A 21,277-nucleotide genomic window follows, 5' to 3' on the forward strand; every position below is an offset into this window, starting at 1 on the left:
AGACCATGTCTAAACCAAGATGTGCGCAGCAGATGTTCCAAAAAATGTTGAACCCTACCGTGGCTTTTTCTCCCTTTCACAACATTTTATTTACCTGCGTTCTATAACTCTATAAGCAACTGAAGATTCTGTTCCCATGAGAGGGAAAAAATATCTGTGATGCCAAAAAATATCTGCCGCTGTTCATGGCAGGTAAATGAGTGACTTGTCAAAATCTCCTGCCCCTCAGAATTCAGAAAATAGAAAGAAAATACATGTGAAAACTAAAAAAAGAGAGGGAGAAAAGAATCAGCCAGAATGAGGCCAAAATAAAGAAAGGAAAGAGCGATTCTCTTCTGTGCTTGCTTGTTGGGCACCCCCAACCAAGCGACTCTCCTCTTCCCCTCTTATCTCCTCGGAGGAGAAACAAACAAGGCCGCGCTCTTCCTTCTCCCCCTCTCCTCGCAGGTGAGCAGCTCATTCCTCCCTATCTATCTAGAGTTCCCCGTTATTGGGTCCGGTAATTGCTTGTTTTGTGCCGAGGGCTTGATTCTACAACACCAAGATTTGGCGGTTAGTGTGATTCTTGGTGGTGGAACCCTGGGATGTTCTCTTGATAGTTGGGGAATTCAAGAACTTTGTTTTAAGTTTTGATTCCGGGTAAGGATGTCATGGTTGATTCCGCTGCAGCATTCATTGATTGATGCCGCGGCTAGTTCCAAGTGCGCGCCAGCGATCCTAAACTCCCCAACGGACGGGCGAAATTATTCGTGTGTGCAGCGACAGATATGTAACTGATTTTTTACCACGGATATCAGTCCTTTGGGAATATGGATACCATCGACCAGGCTATTGATGATTTACAGTAGCAAAAGTAGGTTTGTGATGAAGCACACTGGTTTTTCTTCTTCTTTGGAGTGCTAGGCTTGAGATTTTAACGACAAATAAAACATTGACTTGTATTGTTGTTGTAGAAACGTATTTCTATTTTTTTTTAACTTCTGAGCTTTCAGTTTTACTTCTCTTTGAGGATCACCTATCTAGAATGGTTTCTGACTACTTGTGTAAACAGGTTTGGGGCAGTAACTTCTGACCATGGCAGGGACCTTAGTCCTGCACGTTGCTCTTGGGACAACTTTCGCAGGCCGTACAAAGAAGTCTCATGGAACCAGGAGGCCTACCTCAATGCTTGCAATGTCCTTGAACCGTCCTGTAAGGATGGCAGGATTTGGTGGTCTGAGATCAGCACATAGCTTCACAACCATGCCCTCCTCCAACTTCAGATCGACAGCTGCATCTTACAGATCCTCTAGACGGGGAAGACGTTCTCGTTTTGTAACCAGAGCCATGTTTGAGAGGTTTACCGAGAAAGCTATAAAGGTCATCATGCTTGCGCAAGAGGAAGCAAGGCGCCTAGGCCACAACTTTGTCGGAACCGAGCAAGTTCTATTGGGTTTGGTTGGAGAAGGAACTGGTATTGCCGCAAAGGTGCTCAAGTCCATGGGTATCAATCTTAAGGATGCCCGCGTGGAAGTGGAAAAGATCATTGGGAGGGGAAATGGTTTTGTCGCTGTCGAAATACCATTCACACCACGCGCAAAACGTGTTTTAGAGCTTTCATTGGAGGAAGCTCGCCAACTAGGTATGTCAGTCAAGAGTGCTTTCTATTGTTTGGATCCGTTTTTCCTAAATTTTGGTTTTCTGTCATTCCTGTATTACTGTTAGACAAAGTGAAACCTAATAAGAGGATAATTGATCTCTATTACCAAGAAATTGACACATTTTTTTATCTACCTGAGTACCTGATAACCCTAAGTTACAGCTTACAACTATTCAACAACCAGCAGATGAGTTTATTCATTTGCAGTGACCTGAACTTAGCCAGGTGCAATTGATAGCAGATGGGTTCTGAGTTTGCGAGTGATAATAAATATTTATTATTGTAACCATTTGATGAAGTCACAATCTTTTTTTGTCAAAAAAAAGTCACAATCTTTTCGTGTCCATTATGGTACTATCTAGAACAAATGAAGCAGGAGTCACTAACATATTATTTAGTGCACCATCTTTTCGTTACTCTTCTACTGGCTACAGTGTTTCTTCATTTAAGTCTAAAATCTGCCTGTTGTCTGAGGACATTGATTAGCTACCTGACTACTTTCAGTTACACCTTACAAGTCTTTGAGAAAAGTTATATTTATTCATTATGCGAATTCTCCTGTCTGGTGCATCTAATTCTCTCATAATTATTTGAATAAAGTGCTTAGAAGGTTAGCTGTTTTCTGGAGCTGATGCCTTCATCTTTCCAGGACACAATTATATTGGGTCTGAGCACTTGCTTCTTGGACTTCTTCGTGAGGGTGAAGGTGTGGCAGCCCGTGTACTTGAGTCTCTTGGTGCTGACCCAAGCAATATTCGTACACAGGTAAACAATATCTGAAATTCCTTTCTCCTCTTCGAGAAGCAAGGACGGTTTCTTCTTAGCTTGTATCACAAATGTTATCCATCTATAGGTTGTCCGAATGATTGGTGAAACAACAGAAGCTGTTGGTGCTGGAGTTGGCGGAGGAAGCAGTGGTAATAAGATGCCAACACTTGAGGAGTATGGAACTAATTTAACAAAATTAGCAGAGGAGGTAATGCCTATGTTCTACAGTGACGTAATAAGCACTAGTTCAGGCCTAATTCTTTACCCTGATAATCACTGTAGGGAAAGCTAGATCCTGTTGTTGGAAGGGAACCACAGATTGAACGCGTCATACAAATTTTGGGAAGACGAACAAAGAACAATCCCTGCTTAATTGGAGAGCCCGGTGTTGGGAAGACAGCAATTGCAGAAGGGCTTGCTCAACGCATTTCTACTGGCGATGTGCCTGAGACAATAGAGGGGAAGAAGGTATGATTTCTTGCTTTAATTCTGTTATACGAGTGTTGCGATTCTAGATACGTTGATTCTAATGTTTGCCTATCAATTGATTCTCGTTACTGCTGTGTTTGATTTATTTATGCTGTTCTACATTAGATGGTGTGCTTCATAGTTTATTTCATGTGACTACCACTATTCATATATTGGTTTTAATGGAACAATGGAACTTTCCCAACAAGTATATCTCAAATTTCTTTAGCTAAAAATATAATGCACGCTTATAAGCTAAAAGAGAACTTATGTGAGCTTACTTCGGACAAATAATGCAGGGAACAAATGCAACCGCTTGATAATTTGTTAATGACAATAAGAAACTTCCATATACAGATATATTAATACGTTGAAAAGATGGGTGGGATATTATTGGTACCATACTTGATAGTTACCATCTTTTGTGGTGGTGTTTTTGCATTGTTTTGAAGAGATTGCCAGAGAATGATCATCTTCGAAACCATTTATTTTAGGTCATTACCCTTGATATGGGACTTCTTGTTGCTGGTACGAAATACCGTGGAGAATTTGAAGAACGGTTGAAGAAACTGATGGAAGAAATCAAGCAGAGCGATGAGATAATTCTCTTCATTGATGAGGTTCACACCCTCATAGGAGCAGGAGCTGCCGAAGGTGCTATAGATGCTGCTAATATCTTAAAGCCTGCATTAGCAAGAGGAGAATTACAGGTATGACGATGAGGTTATGTTTTCTTTATGTTGAACATATGAAGTCTCTGCTATCCTTCCAGAAAGCTGACTTTATATTTATTTATTTTCTTTTACTGAAATGCTTACACAATTATCTCTCTGATTCAATTTCAGTGTATTGGAGCTACTACACTTGATGAATACAGGAAGCATGTTGAGAAAGATCCAGCATTAGAAAGGCGTTTCCAGCCAGTAAAGGTGCCAGAGCCTTCAGTTGATGAGACCATAGAAATTCTCAGAGGACTTCGGGAACGATATGAGATCCATCATAAACTCCATTACACTGATGATTCTTTGATTGCAGCTGCTAAGCTATCTTATCAATATATCAGGTGTGTGAACTATATGGCATGTATGGTATTCTGAGACTTCGAAAACATGTCAGAGAAAACTAATGTGTTTTTTTTCCGTCTGAATCTTATATATATATATATATATAACTTGACTGGTATCATGTATCCTTTAATCACCTGAAAAATTATTTTATTTGCAGTGATCGTTTCCTTCCAGATAAAGCTATTGACTTGATCGATGAAGCAGGTTCACGTGTAAGGCTTCGACATGCCCAGGTAAAGAATGGGTCATATACTGTTGATTGTTTGGATGGACATACATCTATCGCCCTTTTGCTACTGGACACACATGGTTCACATGGAATTTGAACTGGATAATTTATGTAGGTTCCTGAGGAAGCCAGAGAGCTCGACAAGGAGCTTAAGCAAATAACAAAGGATAAAAATGAAGCCGTCCGTGGCCAGGATTTTGAAAAGGTATCTTCCTTTGGTGAATTACTAGATTTAAAATTCTTTTCATGTTCATAAAGCTTTCTATGGGATTTTTATCAACCATGGCTAACCAAAGTGATATTATTGGAAGATGATATGTAATTTCAGGGTATTTAGAAATTCCTGTCCATTTTTTTGTTCTCTTATTGGAGAAGTTTCAGTTTAATGTGGTAATATCTTGATGGTAAACAATACTTATAATATTTTTGTCATTCATAGTTACCACTACAAGTCTACAAGTAGAAAGGCTATTTGTATCCTTGAACCTGCCTTCCCTATACTTTATGCAAACCACTATTTGTTATTCATCTGTGTCTATGATCTCTACTATCTGGATGTCAGTCCTCGTAAATTTGTATTTTCGTTTGATATGCATGTTAACTTGTAGTTTATGTCTGTTTCAATCTTATGCCATTAGGCTGGAGAACTGCGAGATCGTGAAATGGAATTGAAGGCCCAGATAACAGCCCTGATTGACAAGAGCAAGGAGATGATCAAAGCAGAGACTGCATCAGGAGAGACTGGGCCGATGGTCCATGAATCAGATATCCAGCACATTGTATCATCATGGACTGGTATCCCAGTGGAGAAAGTCTCAACTGACGAATCCGATAAACTTCTTAAGATGGAAGAGACATTGCATAAGCGTGTCATTGGCCAAGATGAGGCTGTGAAAGCAATAAGTCGCTCTGTCCGCCGTGCTCGTGTCGGCCTCAAGAACCCCAACAGACCAATTGCGAGCTTCATTTTTGCAGGTCCAACTGGTGTTGGGAAATCAGAGCTTGCAAAGACTCTTGCATCGTATTACTTTGGCTCTGAAGAGGCCATGATCCGACTCGATATGAGTGAGTTCATGGAGAGACACACAGTGTCCAAGTTGATCGGTTCACCACCAGGCTATGTGGGATACACGGAGGGTGGCCAGTTGACGGAGGCAGTTCGACGCCGGCCTTACAGTGTTGTGCTTTTTGATGAGATTGAGAAGGCACATCCGGATGTGTTCAACATGATGCTCCAGATCCTAGAAGACGGAAGGTTAACTGACAGCAAGGGGAGGACAGTGGACTTCAAGAACACGCTTCTTATAATGACATCAAACGTGGGAAGCAGCGTCATTGAGAAGGGAGGGCGTAAGATTGGGTTTGACCTCGAGACTGACGAGAAGGACAGCAGCTACGGCAGGATCAAGAGCTTGGTCGTTGAGGAGATGAAGCAGTACTTCCGCCCTGAATTTCTCAATCGTCTTGACGAGATGATCGTTTTCAGGCAGCTGACCAAGCTGGAAGTCAAAGAGATCGCGGACATCATGCTACAGGAGGTCTTCACCAGGCTGAAGCTGAAGGAGATTAATCTGCAGGTCACTGAGAAGTTCAAGGAGCGGGTCGTTGACGAAGGGTACAACCCTAGCTATGGAGCACGGCCACTAAGGAGGGCGATCATGAGGCTGCTGGAGGACAGCCTCGCGGAGAAGATCTTGGCCGGGGAGGTCAAGGAAGGCGATTCTGCCATTGTTGACGTGGACTCTGAGGGGAAGGTGGTTGTGCTGAACGGCCAGAGCGGACTGCCTGAGCTTCCAACCCCGGCTGTCACTGTATAGTTTGGTACAGATTGTTAAAAATACATCATTTTCATTTCATTCGAGCATATATCTCTTTGTAGGTAGTGTATAGCTGTAACTGTATATATATATATATATAGTATGCATTAATCAAAGGGGAAATATTGCTGGCTTTGACTTCTGATTTAGAGTGTGGATTACTCTCTCTCTGAAACTTCATAGAGAGTTAGACTAGTCACAGTCGAAAGTATTATCATGCATATGATACTAGTTTATGATACCGCTCATATAATGCATAGTATAATAAGGTAGTACTCATAATTTTATCATATTTAATGTTTTGTAGAATCTCAATGTAAATTTGTGAACATGTATTTAGTGAATTCTATGGTTTTGCCGTGATGCAAAGTGCACCGGCCTCATGTATATTTGTAGTCCCACGTAGGGATCGGATAAGTACAGGTTGTTAGGGTTTTACAAGAGATAAGTACAGATAACTATACAGCTGTATACGGGAGAGATATCAGGAGCTACCTAGCTCAATCCTAACGACAGCTGTTAGTTCACATTCCCCCTCAATCTCAACGTTGTACTTGTACTAAGTTAAGACTGGAAAATAGACGCTCCAGCATTTGCTTTGTGGATGGCTTTGTGAAGGCATCAGCTACTTGATCAGCAGATGAAACAAAACGCACGTCAAGAGCACCTTGAGCCACCTTTTCTCGGACGAAATGGAAGTCGACCTCGATGTGTTTCGTCCGTGCATGGAACACTGGATTAGCAGTCAAATACGTGGCGCCGAGATTGTCACACCACAAAACCGGTGGCCGAGGTTGAGGAACATGCAACTCTCGAAGAAGTGACTGTATCCACATTGCCTCAGCTGTCCCATTCGCTAGAGCTTTATACTCAGCTTCAGTCGATGATCGGGAGACCGTGGGTTGCTTGCGAGCACTCCAGGAGATCAAGGTGGGTCCGAAGAACAATGCGAAGCCGAGAACGCCGATCATCAGTGCTGCATGCCCAATCTGCGTCGGTGAAAACACTCAACAACGACGAAGATGACCGTCGAATCTGAAGGCCTGTATGAATGGTTCCCTTGACATACCGCGATGATACTGTTTCACGAGCTTCCCAATGAACTGTAGTAGGTTTAGCAAGGTACTGGCAAACCTTGTTGATAGCAAACGAGATGTCGGGCCGTGTAAGTGTCAAGTCTCGAAGGCCACCGACCACAGCTGCGATGCTGAAAAGCATCATCATCTCGTCAAGAGAGTCCCCGGTGCTGCAGCAAGCTTGTCTTGAACGGACATGGGAGTAGACACAGCTTTGGACTTGTCCATGTTGGCGCGATGAAGCAGATCCATGGCATACCTGCCTTGTGACAGAGACATTCCCCCTGAATCGCGCACGACTTCAACACCAAGAAAATAATGAAGCGGCCCCAAATCTTTAACGAGGAATGTCGACCAAGCCGACCAACAAGAGAAGCAGCGGCTGTAGGACAAGAGATAACGACGACAATGTCATTGACGTAGACGAGCATGTATATGGTGATGCCGGCCTGATGAAACACAAACAAGGAAGTGTCTGTCTTGGCGGCATGAAAGCCAAGCTGCTGCAACATATCACTCAACCGAGAGTACCAGGCACGAGGGGACTGTTTGAGGCCATAGATGGACTTGTGCAGTTTGCAGACATAGTGAGGATTGACTGAATCTTCGAAGCCTGGAGGTTGACGCATGTAGGCTGTCTCTTCCAAAGTACCATGCAAAAACGCATTGCTAATATCCAGCTGACGAACCGACCAGTTACGAGACACGGCGAGGGAAAGAACAAGACGAACTGTAGCGGGTTTCACAACCGGACTAAAGGTGTCAAGGTAGTCGATGCCATAGCGCTGAGTGAGCCCCTGAGCCACGAGCCGTGCCTTGTATTTGTCGACAGAACCGTCAGCCTTGTGCTTCACTTTGAACACCCGGCGAGAGCCAATAATATTGCGACCGGGGGAGGTGGCACAAGCGTCCATGTGTGATTACGGAGCAAGGCAGAGTGTTCGTCCTCCATAGCTTGACGCCACTGAGCATCGGAGAGAGCACGACGGTAGGAGGCCGGTTCAGCTGCAAACGCACGATGCATGGGGTCGTAGCGGATGGTCCCGTCCGTTGGACGGAGAGGCTTGACGGTGGCGTCGCGAGTGCGCGTCTGCATGTGATGACGAGGTGCCGGGGGAGCAGGTGGTGACGAGGCAGACGGCGAAGTGGTCGAAAGGTCGAGAGATGCCGCAGCCGAAGAATCCGCGGCAGGTGATGAAGCCGCAGCAGGCGATGAAGTCGCAGCAGGCTGCCGTGAGCCTGCGCCAGGCTGCCGAGAGCTGCCATCAGTCGGAGAGTCTGCCGCGGCAGAGCTGTCTGCCGGAGAAGCAGAACCAGGAGCGGGCGTGCGAGGAGAGCTGGCACCACTGTCTGATGGATCGCCACCATCAAAACCTGCATCAGAAGAGCTGCTCGTGGCAGGAGTGTTAGTAGCCAAAAGGGTTAGGTCGTAATTACGCATACGGTCATCCTGGATCACCGGCTCAGAGGATGGAAAAATAGTGGGAACGGTGATGGGTGGAGGAGGCGGTGAGTTGGAGGCGGGGCTCGGATTGGCATAGGGGAAGAAATTCTCGTCGAACACAACATCGCGAGAAACAAAAATCCGACCAGAAGACCGATCTAAACACTTATACCCTTTATGTTGTTGGCTGTAGCCGAGGAACACACAGAGACGAGAGCGAAAAGCGAGCTTCCTATTATTGTATGGGCGCAAATTGGGCCAGCACGCGCAGCCAAAGGCGCGGAGAAAAGAGTACTCGGGGTGTTCACCTCGAAGGCATGTGAGAGGAGCTGTGTTTTGTAGGTTTTGGGCAGGCATGCGGTTGATCAAGTAGACGGCTGTGAGGAAAGCCTCGTCCCAGAAACGAACAGGAAGAGAGGAATGGGCGAGGAGGGCGATGCCTGTCTCGACGATGTGGCGATGTTTCCTCTCGGCGATGCCGTTCTGTTGAGACGTGTGTGGACAAGTAACACGATGTTGAATACCGGTGCGATCAAAATATTTGGAGAGACGAGTGTACTCGCCGCCACCATCAGATTGCACCATGCGAATTTTAGTTTGAAGCAATCTTTCCACGTGGGTTTGAAAGTGATAAAAAGATTTCTCAACATCGGACTTGCGCTTGATAAGATAAATCCATGTATAACGACTAAAATCATCCACAAAACTTACATAGTACCGAAAACCTCCCACATAAGAGATAGCTGGCCCCCATACATCGGAATGCACGAGCTCTAGGGGAGAATTGGTACAATGCGATGAACGGGAATAGGGTAATTGGTGCACCTTGGCACGTTGACACGAATCACAAACTAAAGATGTAGACGGCAATGCACAAGCAACTTTATTTTTCCTAAGGACGGACTCGAGAACTCTAAGCGACGGATGCCCTAGCCTTCGATGCCAATGGTCGTGGAGAGTGTGGAGCTGGTAAGGCAGTGGCGACTCGATGAAGACGACGACGTGACGAGGTTGCTTGGCACTGGGTACGGACCACCCCGGCATCTACCCCGAAGAAGAAGGGTCCTCGTTGCTTGGTCCTTAACATAAAAATGATGGGGATAAACTTCAGCATATGCATGATTATCAAGAAGAAGCTTGTGCATGGAAAGAAGATTTTTAGACATGGCGAGGAACTCGCCAGGATATTCTTAAGAAGAAGTGGTCGAGATGAGCCAGTAATTTGGGAGTGACCAATATGGGTAATGGACAGACCTGCGCCATTGGCGACCTGCACGGAGTCCTTGCCCTGGTAGCGCTCCTGGAAGCTGAGGCGGTCGAGGTCGGCCGTCAGGTGATCTGTTGCTCCGGAGTCGAAGTACCAATTGCCATCGCCAGAGTTGTTGGAGTTGGCGGCATTGGCGTTGCGCTGACGCGGCTCCTCGGGCTGGAAGGCGTGGTTGAAGCGGTTGCGGGAGCGGAGAGCGTCGTGGCCGTACTTGCTGCAGACCTGGCGAGATGATGCAGACGCCTGCTGCTCAAGACGAAGCTCGGCACTAAGGAAATAAGCAAAAAAATTGTTAAGTGTCACCGGTTCGTCGCGTGCGGTGATGGAGGGGACGAGAGGCTCGTATTCCGGACCGAGCCCGGCGAGGATGTAGCCGAGGATCTCCTCGTCGCTGAGCGGCTTGCCGGCGGAGGCCATGGCGTCGGCGTAGCTCTTCATCCGATTGAAGTACTCGGAGGCGGTCATGTCCTTCTTCTTGAAGTTGGACAGCTGATAGCGCAGCTGCATCACCCTGGCTCGATTCTGCGAGCCGAACATGGCGTGGAGCGCCTCCCAGACGCCAGCCGACGTGAGGACGCGGGTGAGCTGCCCCACGATATCCTCGGACATGGAGCCGAGGAGAGCGATAAGCACCAGCTGATCCTACTGTTATCACCATATTTTGGACAAATCCAGAGGTGGGCCGGGCTTGGAAGATTACACGTGGAAGATTTCTGAAGCGGCCTGGCACGAAGGGTTTGGGCTGAATTGCCCGTGTATCTTTAATTAGTAGTTTATTATCTTAGATAAAAGTTAGAGTTTGTATCGTGCACGATGGGATATTCCCACGTTAGAAAGTCCCCTGGACTATAAATATGTACCTAGGGTTTATGGAATAAACAACAACTCACGTTCAACCCAAAACAAACCAATCTCGGCGCATCGCCAACTCCTTCGTCTCGAGGGTTTCTATCGGGTAAGCGACATGCTTTGCCTAGATCGCATCTTGCGATCTAGGCAGACAAGCTCCACGTTGTTCATGCGTTGCTCGTACTGAAGCGCTTTTGATGGCGAGCAACGTAGTTATCGTAGATGTGTTAGGGTTAGCATTGTTCTTCGTTTAAGCATGCTTACGTAGTGCAACCCTTGCATATCTAGCCGCCCTCATACCTATCTCAGGTGTGGGGGCGGCACCCCGCTTGATCATTATTTAGTAGATCTGATCCGTTACGATTGCTCCTTGTTCCGCAAGGATTAGTTTAATATCTGCAATAGTTAGGCCTTACAAAGGGGGGGAGGATCCTGTGGCACGTAGGGTGGCGTTCGCAAGTCCTAAACAGGATGTTCCGAGGATCAACTTCATGTTGGTTTTTAGGCCTTGTTTAGGATCGGCTTACGAGCACCGTGCGTGGCCGCGAGGCCCAACCTGGAGTAGGATGATCCGATTATGCGGTGAAAACCCTAAATCGTCGTAGATCTCATTAGCTCTATCTTGATCAAGCGGGACCACCAAGTATTCGTGCACCCCGTACGAATCATGGGTGGATCGGCTCTTTGAGCCGATTCACGAGATAACCCGAGAGCCGATCGAGGCTCGTATTTAATGTTTACATGTATGCCCTGCGAGGAAACTAAGCGAGGCATCCCCATCACCTTCCGACCAGGTATAGGTCAGGTGGCACGCCCTTGCACTTCGCATCGCCGCGTGTGACCAGAAGAGCATTGCGGGCCGTCGCTCGGAGGGGTCTCAGCCAGCCGCAGCTCTAGGCTCTTCCCGGCTCTACGGTGTTGACAAGGCCGCTGCCCGCCGGTGGGTTTTGGCAGTCAACACATTCCGGCACGCCCGGTGGGACAATCGTCTACATCAACCACATCGCCATCTACATCTGAGATGGCGGACGGCACGCCGATCACCTACGAGGAGCTGCTCGACGAGCTCAAGAAGCAATACAACGAGATCAAGGCCACCCTCGAAGCCGACCTCATCGGCTCTTTTCGAAGAACCCGTTCCCATGGCATCGGATGGAAGGGATTCTCACCGCAAGGTGCACTCGATGGGATAGACCTCTCTGCCCCGTCGGAGGAACGCACCGAGGGACTGCGGCGGGAGATCAACTACTTGGTGGCTCACTCGCTACACCGCCACTCCGAAAACTTGGTCAACGTGTTGGAGCGTGTCGCTCGCGCGTAATCCAGGAGATCATGAGCCACCGGTACTCGCCGTCAGGACCAGCTCTCGGGACTCATCAAGGAGAGTTGCCATTCCGAGTCCCGTCCACCGCTGCCATATGCGTTGGCAGCACTCGCTGAAGTGCGCGACTACACCGGCATTCGTCGTCTACAAGATTGGTGGTGACCCTAGTGACTACCGGTTCTTGAGCGAGGCGCCTCAGGAGATCCCTCAAGGATACGCGTGCACGTATGTGCCCGGTTGTGTGACTCGGGCACTCACAAACCAGGCCACAACATCGGGGACTCCGGCGAAGACAGGAGGAACGTCGGCAACGAGCTTGAGAAGCGGACGTGGCTAACTAAGTACGCCACACCGACGAAACTCCCGAGCCCAGCTCCTGCAGCTTGGCTCGAGCTAGAAAAGCAAACATGGCTGGCTAAGTACGCCACCCCGGCGAATCTTCGAGTGCAACTCCTGCAGCCCGGCACAGCGGATCGGATCGGTACCATACTCGAGAGACCGGTTCGGCATGGTGCCGAAAAGAAGGGCGATCGGCTATTCCAAGCCGTACCCCGACGATTACGAGATGATCCCGCTGCCACCTAAATATCGGCTCCCCGGCTTCTCCAAATTCGAGTGGATCGGATGGCTCCAGCTCCATCGAGCACGTCGGCCGATATTTGGCTCAACTAGGACCGGCTTCGGTGTCGGATCAGCTACGCGTGAGGCTCTTTTCACGGTCCCTCACGGGATCGGCTTTTGGATGGTACACCTCTTTGCCAGGCAAACTCCATCCGAGTCTTGGAAGCAATTGGAAGAACGAGTTCCATATGCAATACCATTCGAAGCTTCCGAGTCTAGCATTGCCGATCTAGCACAACTGCGTCGAAGCGCGGAGAAACGGTGACGGAGTACATCCAGCCGCTTCGGGAATCTTAGGAACCGATGTTATTCGGTTCGTATAACTGAAAAGGAAGCGAGTCGAGTTGGCGGTAGCTGGCCTTGCAACACAGCTCAAGGACATGGCCTCCCAAGCGAGATTATCCTCGCTAGCGCACATGGTTCGAAACTATCGGCATATGAACAGCGCCACCCGGACTCGTACCAAGACAAGTTCAAGCGTGCGTAGTCATGGTCGATACGAGAGGAAGATGAAGTGCCTGCGGGAGACCAAGAAGTGGCAGTGGCTGAATGGACTCGGGGAGGAACCCCGTGTCCCGCAAATGGGTAAAGCCACCGGGGCCGCCCGGGGATTTGATTTTGACGTGACCAAGACTGAACAAATCTTCGACCTCCTGCTCAAGGAGAAACAGTTGACGATTCCTGAAGGTCTCAAGTTCCCCACGGCGAAAGAGCTAAACGGAAAGCCGTACTGCAAATTCCACAACTCGCTTTCCATGCCACCAACGACTGCAGGGTGTGGCGTCAGCACATCGAAGCGGCGATAGAGAAGGGGCGGCTAATTTTCAACCAGTACGCCATGAAGGTCGACACCCAGCCCTTCCCCGCCGTTAACATGGTGGAAGTCACCTACCCTGAGGGTTGCCAGCCAGGTCCCTCGTTCAGCATCAACATGGTAGGACCTGGGAACCACTCTCGCAAAGATGGAGATGAGGGCAGCTGCTCTCATAGCAAGGATACAGAGGAGGCCGCTCCACGCGATCGGCTCCGTCATGATGGCAAGCGCTACGTCACAGAGGGAGAGGTGAAGAATATAAGATATCAGCGACCCCTCTCTGATCACCTCCTCAACAAATATGTGAGTCAGTATGACCAACGCCGTCGAACCAACTATGATGATGAAGGAGATCGTCTGGCTAGAGAAGCCAGAAGACATCGTCGGCATGATCACGATGAGGAGGAGCACGAGCGCCGTGCCACGGAAAAATCAAGGGAGCAAGATGACAACGCCGTACACTGGGACTGCCCTTTCTTCAGACACTGCTGGGATTCAGGAATGAGCCGATTGCCCACAATCGGCAATTGCCCAGAATGCAACAAGAAGAAGAAGGAGGCAGCCAATGTGTCTGTGTTCGCGCGCCTAGGGCCTCTCCCGCCACAAAGCAAACGCGCTGAGTCACCTCGTTGGGCAGATCTTGAGGATTCAGAAGACGAGGGAGAAGTAGAAGAAGACAGGTACCACCGGCCAAGGTGGTGCCCTGACGGACTCAGCCGTTCCCAAAAGCGCAGGGTTCAGCGATTGCGCGGCCTAGAGGAAGCCGAAAGGTTATACCTGCATACGCTAAGGAAGGCACGACCTGATCTGGCTGCAAAGGTTCAGCGAACCCTGGATGAAGAGGGTCGTCCACGGAAAATGGAATGGCGCCCCAAACAAAGGAAAGCCGATGATGAGACATCGGCTGGCACAAACATGGTACTCGTCTTGCCGACAGAGCTTAGTGCTCCACGACTCTACGATGCACTCAAGGTGGACGACAGCAGGCGCATCAAGTCAGAGGTTGGGTTGGTGTTATCCAGCCTGACCGAGTAGCAAGATCAAACCAGTGAGCAAATCAGGCAAGGCTGATCCTTGTGATCGGCCCCAAAAATTATGAAGGAGCATTACAGAACCTTCAATCAACGCTCCAATGGATATGGAGGCCGATTCCAGAAATCGGCCAAAATTACCTTCACCACATGATCTGCTTACGTTCAACGCCGATCTACTGAGCAGTGGCCACGTCGGCAGCTCGACAACACGAATATCTGCGAAGCCGACGTGCAAGTGCAGTGCCCTGGCTAACCATACAAGCCGATATCTGCAGTCATCCAGCAGGTATCGGCTCGGGGGGCATATAGTCAGATGAACATGTGCAGATAAACATGCGTGCAGTGAAACATTGGGGGCCGATTAAGAAAAATCGGCCAAATAAAAAAAAACATTTGTGGAGCAGCCGATGCATGACCATCGACTCGAGAGGAATAACAATTACGGTCAGAGGGTCGATGGGGCATATCAGATTCATCAAAGGAAAGGAGCATTGAAGAAGCTCGGGGGGCCGCTCACCTTGAAGGTCCTCTGCTTTGAGAAGCTGATTTATGTTCAGATCGGCTGGCTCTGTATAAGAGGTTCCCTCAGACATGATCAAGCCCAGGTCCATACAGCTAATTGGCGTATCCTCGTCTCTGTCTTGTCTTGGCTGAGACTCGGGGGGCAACCAACTCTGGTAGATGCCCTGTTTTTAAGAGCCGATTGGAGTTACCTCGGCCGCGACCGCATCATGATCGTCCCGGGGAGGAAATGGGAAGGAAAAGCCGTCGTCCGGTACAAGGCTTGGACCGTGTCTGGTGCTGCAAGAGAAGGAAAGGGACTGGATTCTCAAAAATAGCCGATGAGTTGTCGTCGGCTGAGAAATTGCGAAGAATTTTAGTCAGATATCAAATCGCAGCCTAAAAATTGAGAAGTTCTTGGCCTTCGAGCTAGTTAGAATCCGGCTTCATCAGCGTCCAAAAGAAAAGGGGTCCGAGGCGTTGCTATCGGTCTTAGCATGACAAGGCGGAAGAAATGAAATTGGAGTAATTAAAGGATGAATGGAAAGAACAATTTCATTAATTCCAAGGAGCGGCTTTACAAGAAAGAGCCGATGGCTCTCAAAAGAGGGATCCGGTGCCTAGTGCACTCGCTACTACTAGTCCTATACTACTAGTCGTCGCTGTCCTCGTCATCGCCGCCGTCGACGTCATCGGCGCTACTCCCGAGGAGCTCCTCGTCGTCGCTGCCCCAGCCCTTGGCCGGAGCCTCTTCCTCCTCGTCATCATCATCATCCTCGCTGTCCGCCCGGGAGCGGAAGCGCTTGGTCGGCGGATACCCGATGGAGGAAGAGGATTCATCCTCCTCCTCTTCTTCTTCTTCGTCATCATCTTCGTCCTCGCTGTCCGCCCACATGCGGGGGCGCTTCTTCGGCGAGAGCTTGGCGGAGGGGGAGGCCTTGGCCTTCGCTGATTCTCCTTCTTTCTCCTCCTTGTCGGAGGAGAGGGGGCTCACTGCGGGGTGAAGGCTGTCCTCATTCTTCTTCTTCGGCAAAGATTTGGGGAAGAGGCTTGAGAAGGAGGAGGAAGAGGAAGACATTGCTACAGGAGGAGAGGGTTTTTTGGTGCCGATGGCCGGGACAGAACAGAGGATAAAAAGAGCTAATTAGTCGGCACGGTTAAATAATGAGAAATCTGGTGAAGGAGTAATGCCCTTGCAGTTTCCAAGGAGTCAATGCCAAAGCTATCGAATTTGCGAGAGAAGCCGAGAAGACCGGGCATAATGATGACGGATGCTCGCAACGGCTCGCTTCTGCCACGACATGACCCTTCGAAGGAAAGCATAATGATTTTGGAAATGTTATTTCCAAAACCAGGGGGGCATGTGTTATCACCAGATTTTGGACAAATCCAGAAGTGGGCCGGGCTTGGAAGATTACACGTGGAAGATTTCTGAAGCGGCCTGGCACGAAGGTGATAGGGCAAAGGTGGCCGATCTTTCGATGAGACGAGGATAATTCGATTTGTTGGTGGAGTTCGTGCTTGACGATCCGACTACACGTGCAAAGCTCGTGCGCCAATGCAATCGCTAGGACAATCTCCGGGAGTTACTGATCTTGCGGGAGCACGATCAGCCGACCAACAAGGGTCTTAATTCCTACCCGAAATCGAGAACAAGTAAGAACTAAAGATGCAATCGGAATATTGCGAATATAGATGAAAGCTTGCTTGATAATGGTGGGATTCCGAATAGTCGGTCTTGTTACGGGCGTTGGCCTCAAAAGAAGTACACGTGAGTTGCAACAATTGGCTAACTTTTAATCTAATCAAAATCCAAGTTCTAATGACGGCTACGGAGGGATATATATGGGGGAAGTCAAGGGATTTTCGTCCAACCAGCTAGGGTTGGCCAAAAACACCCCTAAATGGGCCTTCCTCCACTTATATGGCCTCTTAAAATCCCCTAAAATACCTAATCCGAAAATACATGGGCCTGGCCCATTAAATAAGGTGACGCAGACACCAATAATAACTCTTTGGACGAATTTTATGATGGAGTAACTTGTATAATTCATCCAAGCATCATTGCTTCACTATGGTGGCTTCAATGTTACGAAATCCTCGCTTGCAACGCCATCCCGAATCCTTGCGAGTCTGCTGCCATCTCCATGCACATTCCTAATCCAATGCTTGGCGTCCATGCTAGATCCATTCCTAAATAATATAAATACATTTGATTTAGGCAGCATCATATTCTCATATATATCGGGAAGGATTCCTAGTAACGAATGTACTCGAGATGTGGTTGTAGGAGTATTGGTTGTATCTATCATAGAGATGTCCTCATCATCCTCCCCTACTTGAATTGAAGTCGTCCTCGACGTAGTCTCATCTTTTTCACCAAGATATGCCTTCAAATCGCGAGGTAATCATGTCCTCATCATCCTCCCTTTCTTGAAAGAAAAGCCGTCCTCGGCGATGTTTATTCTGTAAACATGCTAACAAAAGAGACAAGGTATATGCATGGTATATGTATATGTCATCCGTTTTAACGAGATCTCTCATGTTTCCCATTTAAGTTTGTACATATTCCGAGTATTGTAGTAGCGTAGAAGCTTATTAGTCCCCATTAAACATTTATCACAACTCAATTTGCGAGATATAAGTGAAGCACATATTAACTCCTTTCAAATTATAATGCTCATCATTAAACCATCCCAAAGTTGGTAACCCAAAACGTAAGGTCTCAAATTTACTAGCCACGTCATGTTGAATTAAACAATTTTGCAGCAAGTTATTTGGCATAGAATGAATACCAACATTGGAGGTCATATCAAAATGAGAAAGCATATACACAAATTCAGTTTTATTGGAACTATAAGAATCATCACACATGATGCAAATCCTATGTACCATAAAAATATTGGTGCTTGACATACTCCCCAACCAAATGAAAAGTAACATCAGGGGCGTAGACACTCTTTAAACAAGGAAGTTCATCAATTTGATGTCTAGCATGTGACAAGGATATAGGTGGATCCATCACAACAGAAAACAAAGAATTAGCATGAGAAATCTTAGCCAACACTTCATTATGCATAACCAGTTTTATATGATCCATACTAGAGTCATCTTTCAAGTCACAAGGTGCGATATCAGGAGCAAGAATTTCAGTTTGTGCACGCAGAGATATGGAAGAATGAACTTGTACAGTAGGTGTGTTTAACATAGTTGGTATATCGAGTTACACAAGTTCCTAACACATGATCATCCTTGGAAACAAAAGTCTCCGTTGGTACACTCATATCAATAGAGGAATGAAAAACAGCACATGGTACACAAAAATCTGTAGGTCTGTCATAACTAGAGTCAACCAAAAGATTGCTAGTCATATCAATGATAATTTCAGTGGGTGCACTCATATTCCAAGACAAATTAAAGTGATCAACTGGTACACCCAACAAAAAATCTTTCCTAGCATGTAACTCATTTGGGACACTCGAATTGATAGATGCATGAATATCCACAAAAGAAGCACCCAAAACATTTGGTATTGTAGCATGCAATTCAGTGGGTGTACTTAAATCGATAGAAGAATCCATTTCAGCATTAATAATTTCAGTGGACGCGCACATCGTCAAAGAAGAATTCAATACAGTACTAATTGCGCTCACAACAACATCAATCTCGGTGGTACTATCACATGGTACATGCAAATCAGTAGTATGATCCTCTAATATAGGAGGTGTCGCAAAATCATTTTGTACCTCAAGCACATGGTATATTAATATCAACATTGCATTCATCAATTTCAAGTTCATGAACAAAACAAGGAAGCATCTCCATTGTTATATCAGAAGATTGTTTCAAAGTGACAACTCTATCCTCAATCAACTCAATAGACAAATGATCACATGACATATGTAAATCATCATGGAATTCATCGATCACATGTGGAAGGACAAAATCAGTACCTTCATTTTTACCGTGTGACTCCAACGCAGAAGATGTTCGCGACGACGTGTCACAAGTACGTGGTCGGGCGACTCGCACAATAATATTCATGCGTGGAACGTTGGAAGAAACAACCGGTGCTAGTGTGCATGACTTGAAGGAGTTGGAATGGTCCAACGTTTTCTCCTGTATGTGTTTCTCAAAAGCACAAGCTCGAACATATATACCAATAGTAGAATGAGGAATATACTTAAACATAACCTTAATATCTGGGTTTAAGCCGTTGAAAAACATGTTTCTACTACTTTCCTCAAATTCCTTTATATCACAACGGTACATGTAAAATTTAAATTCCTGATAGTAAACGTGTACGGTGTTACTACCTTGTTCTAACCGTTTAAGTTTGCGGAGCGAGTTCACGTTGATGAGAAAGAGGCACAAATTTACGTCTCAAAACAGATTTTAAATCTACCCAAGTAGTAGGTTTATTATCGACATTTTCTTTATAATTCCGAGTCCCACCAAATGGAAGCAAGATCAATAAAAGTTTGGGCGGCAATTCTTACTTTCTCATGTTCATTAAAATCATGGCATCCAAAAATATTGTCAACCTCAAACTCCCAATCAAAATAAGCATCCGTATTATATCTACCCTCATAAAGCTGGTAAAGATATAACCTGATCATGATCTCCTGTAAATGGTTGCACATGCAGCTCCGTAGTCGTCATGGTACTCGGGTCGATGGCTTGGTCCTCAATTCCTGTCATGGTTAGTACCCAAAAAGCACAAATGTATATGCCTACAACTACGGAATATGGTGGTTCACGCGCAATTCGTCAAGCAAAATACAAAGCTCTTACAAGTTCTTACCAAACAGGAGGAAGGCGATATGGCAACCGGCAAAGATCGGCTTCTCCAAAGATTGCCAAAGCGATTACCGGGGGTTGACACGGTGCACGTGGAGATATACTGTGGAGCTGCGGGAAGGCAAAGTATAGTGATATGGTGGCACGAGTAATCAAATCAGCGATGCAAATTGAGTAAACGCTCAACGAAGGTACTGTGCTTGGTCCTAGGCTAGATCGTATTAGAGACGCGAGCCTAAATCACCAACGAGGTCACAATGCGACACAAGATGCAAGAGCAGCGAGCTGGCACGGGAGGATAGAGGCACCTAAGGTAAAGCGCCTAGTTTTTTTTTTTTTTGGACTCAATCTTGGCGCATGACCCTAGAGGTCTCTATGGTAGGGCGCCCAGATTTTTTTTTTTTTTTTTTTTTTTTGGATTTTTTTTTTTTTTTTTTTTTTTTTGGGATCAACCTTGGCGCATGACCATAGAGGTCTCTATGGTAGGGCGCCCAGAAATTTTTTTTTTTTTTTTTTTTTTTTGCAGAATCTACCCTTGGCGCGAGACCATAGAGGTCTCTATGGTCGGGCGCCCAGAATTTTTTTTTTTTTTTTTTTTTTTTTTTTTTTTTTTTGCAGCTAGACTGCTATCAGAATTCCGACGGAAAACGCGAAATTGACCAAGAAAACGGATCTAAAACCCGAAAAAACTCTGAAACGAAGATCAAGAAAGACCCTATTATGATGGGAATCAAAGGGGAACAACAAAGAGTTGATGGCGAGATGCGGCGGAAGTATATGGTGGCGGTGATATGGCGAGGAGCGCAAGCGGAGATGGTGCGGCGGCGACGTGACTACTATGATCAGAACTCGAAACTCTAACGACTCTAGACGCTAAGACCGACACGCGACACAACGATTGCGGACAAAGACTCAAAAGCAAAAGCTGAAAAGATCATGCAATGGCTTGGCGGGGGCTATGGGACGGATGATCTAAACCTAATATATTTTTGTGGAGCTTTTTACGGGTTATAGGTAAAACAAATCTACACTAGTAAAACTGTAAATCTCACCAGAGCAACCTGAAATCCGATACCACTTGATAGGGCAAAGGTGGCCGATCTTTCGATGAGACGTGGATAGATCGATTTGTTGGTGGAGTTCGTGCTTGACGATCCGACTACACGTGCAAAGCTCGTGCGCCAATGCAATCGCTAGGACAATCTCCGGGAGTTGCGATCTTGCGGATGCACGATCAGCCTGACCGACAAGGGTCTTAATTCCTACCTGAAATCGAGAACAAGTAAGAACTAAAGATGCAATCAGAATATTGCGAATATAGATGAAAGCTTGCTTGATAATGGTGGGATTACGAATAGTCGGTCTTGTTGCGGGCGTTGGCCTCAAAAGAAGTACACGTGAGTTGCAACAATTGGCTAACTTTTAATCTAATCAAAATCCAAGTTCTAATGACGGCTACGAGAGGGATATATATGGGGGAAGTCAAGGGATTTTCGTCCAACCGGCTAGGGTTGGCCAAAAACACCCCTAAATGGGCCTTCCTCCACTTATATGGCCTC

General features: G+C 46.9%; 1 protein-coding gene and 1 non-coding gene across 3 annotated transcripts; one reads left to right on the forward strand and one right to left on the reverse strand.

Moving 5' to 3' along the window:
* Window positions 1–317: 317 nt before the first annotated feature.
* On the forward strand, window positions 318–6,130 carry LOC124681977 (chaperone protein ClpC2, chloroplastic). Of its 2 annotated transcripts, none has more exons than XM_047216745.1 (10): window positions 318–447; window positions 1,052–1,621; window positions 2,289–2,404; window positions 2,493–2,615; window positions 2,690–2,875; window positions 3,370–3,585; window positions 3,721–3,938; window positions 4,100–4,175; window positions 4,287–4,376; window positions 4,810–6,130. In XM_047216745.1, exons 2-10 carry the CDS (start codon window positions 1,075–1,077, stop codon window positions 5,986–5,988), a joined length of 2,751 nt encoding a protein of 916 aa, XP_047072701.1. In that variant the 5' UTR covers window positions 318–447; window positions 1,052–1,074; the 3' UTR covers window positions 5,989–6,130. The 2 variants fall into 2 exon arrangements, with proteins under 2 accessions (XP_047072701.1, XP_047072702.1); XM_047216746.1 differs by lacking the exon at window positions 318–447 and adding an exon at window positions 686–853.
* Window positions 6,131–10,035: 3,905 nt separating this feature from the next.
* Window positions 10,036–10,174, reverse strand: LOC124681978. The gene has a single exon (XR_006996095.1). It is a non-coding gene; the product is annotated as a small nucleolar RNA Z247 (small nucleolar RNA).
* Between the last annotated feature and the right edge of the window lie 11,103 nt (window positions 10,175–21,277).

Source organism: Lolium rigidum, unplaced genomic scaffold, assembly GCF_022539505.1.
Source record: "Lolium rigidum isolate FL_2022 unplaced genomic scaffold, APGP_CSIRO_Lrig_0.1 contig_63809_1, whole genome shotgun sequence".
NCBI lineage: Eukaryota > Viridiplantae > Streptophyta > Magnoliopsida > Poales > Poaceae > Lolium > Lolium rigidum.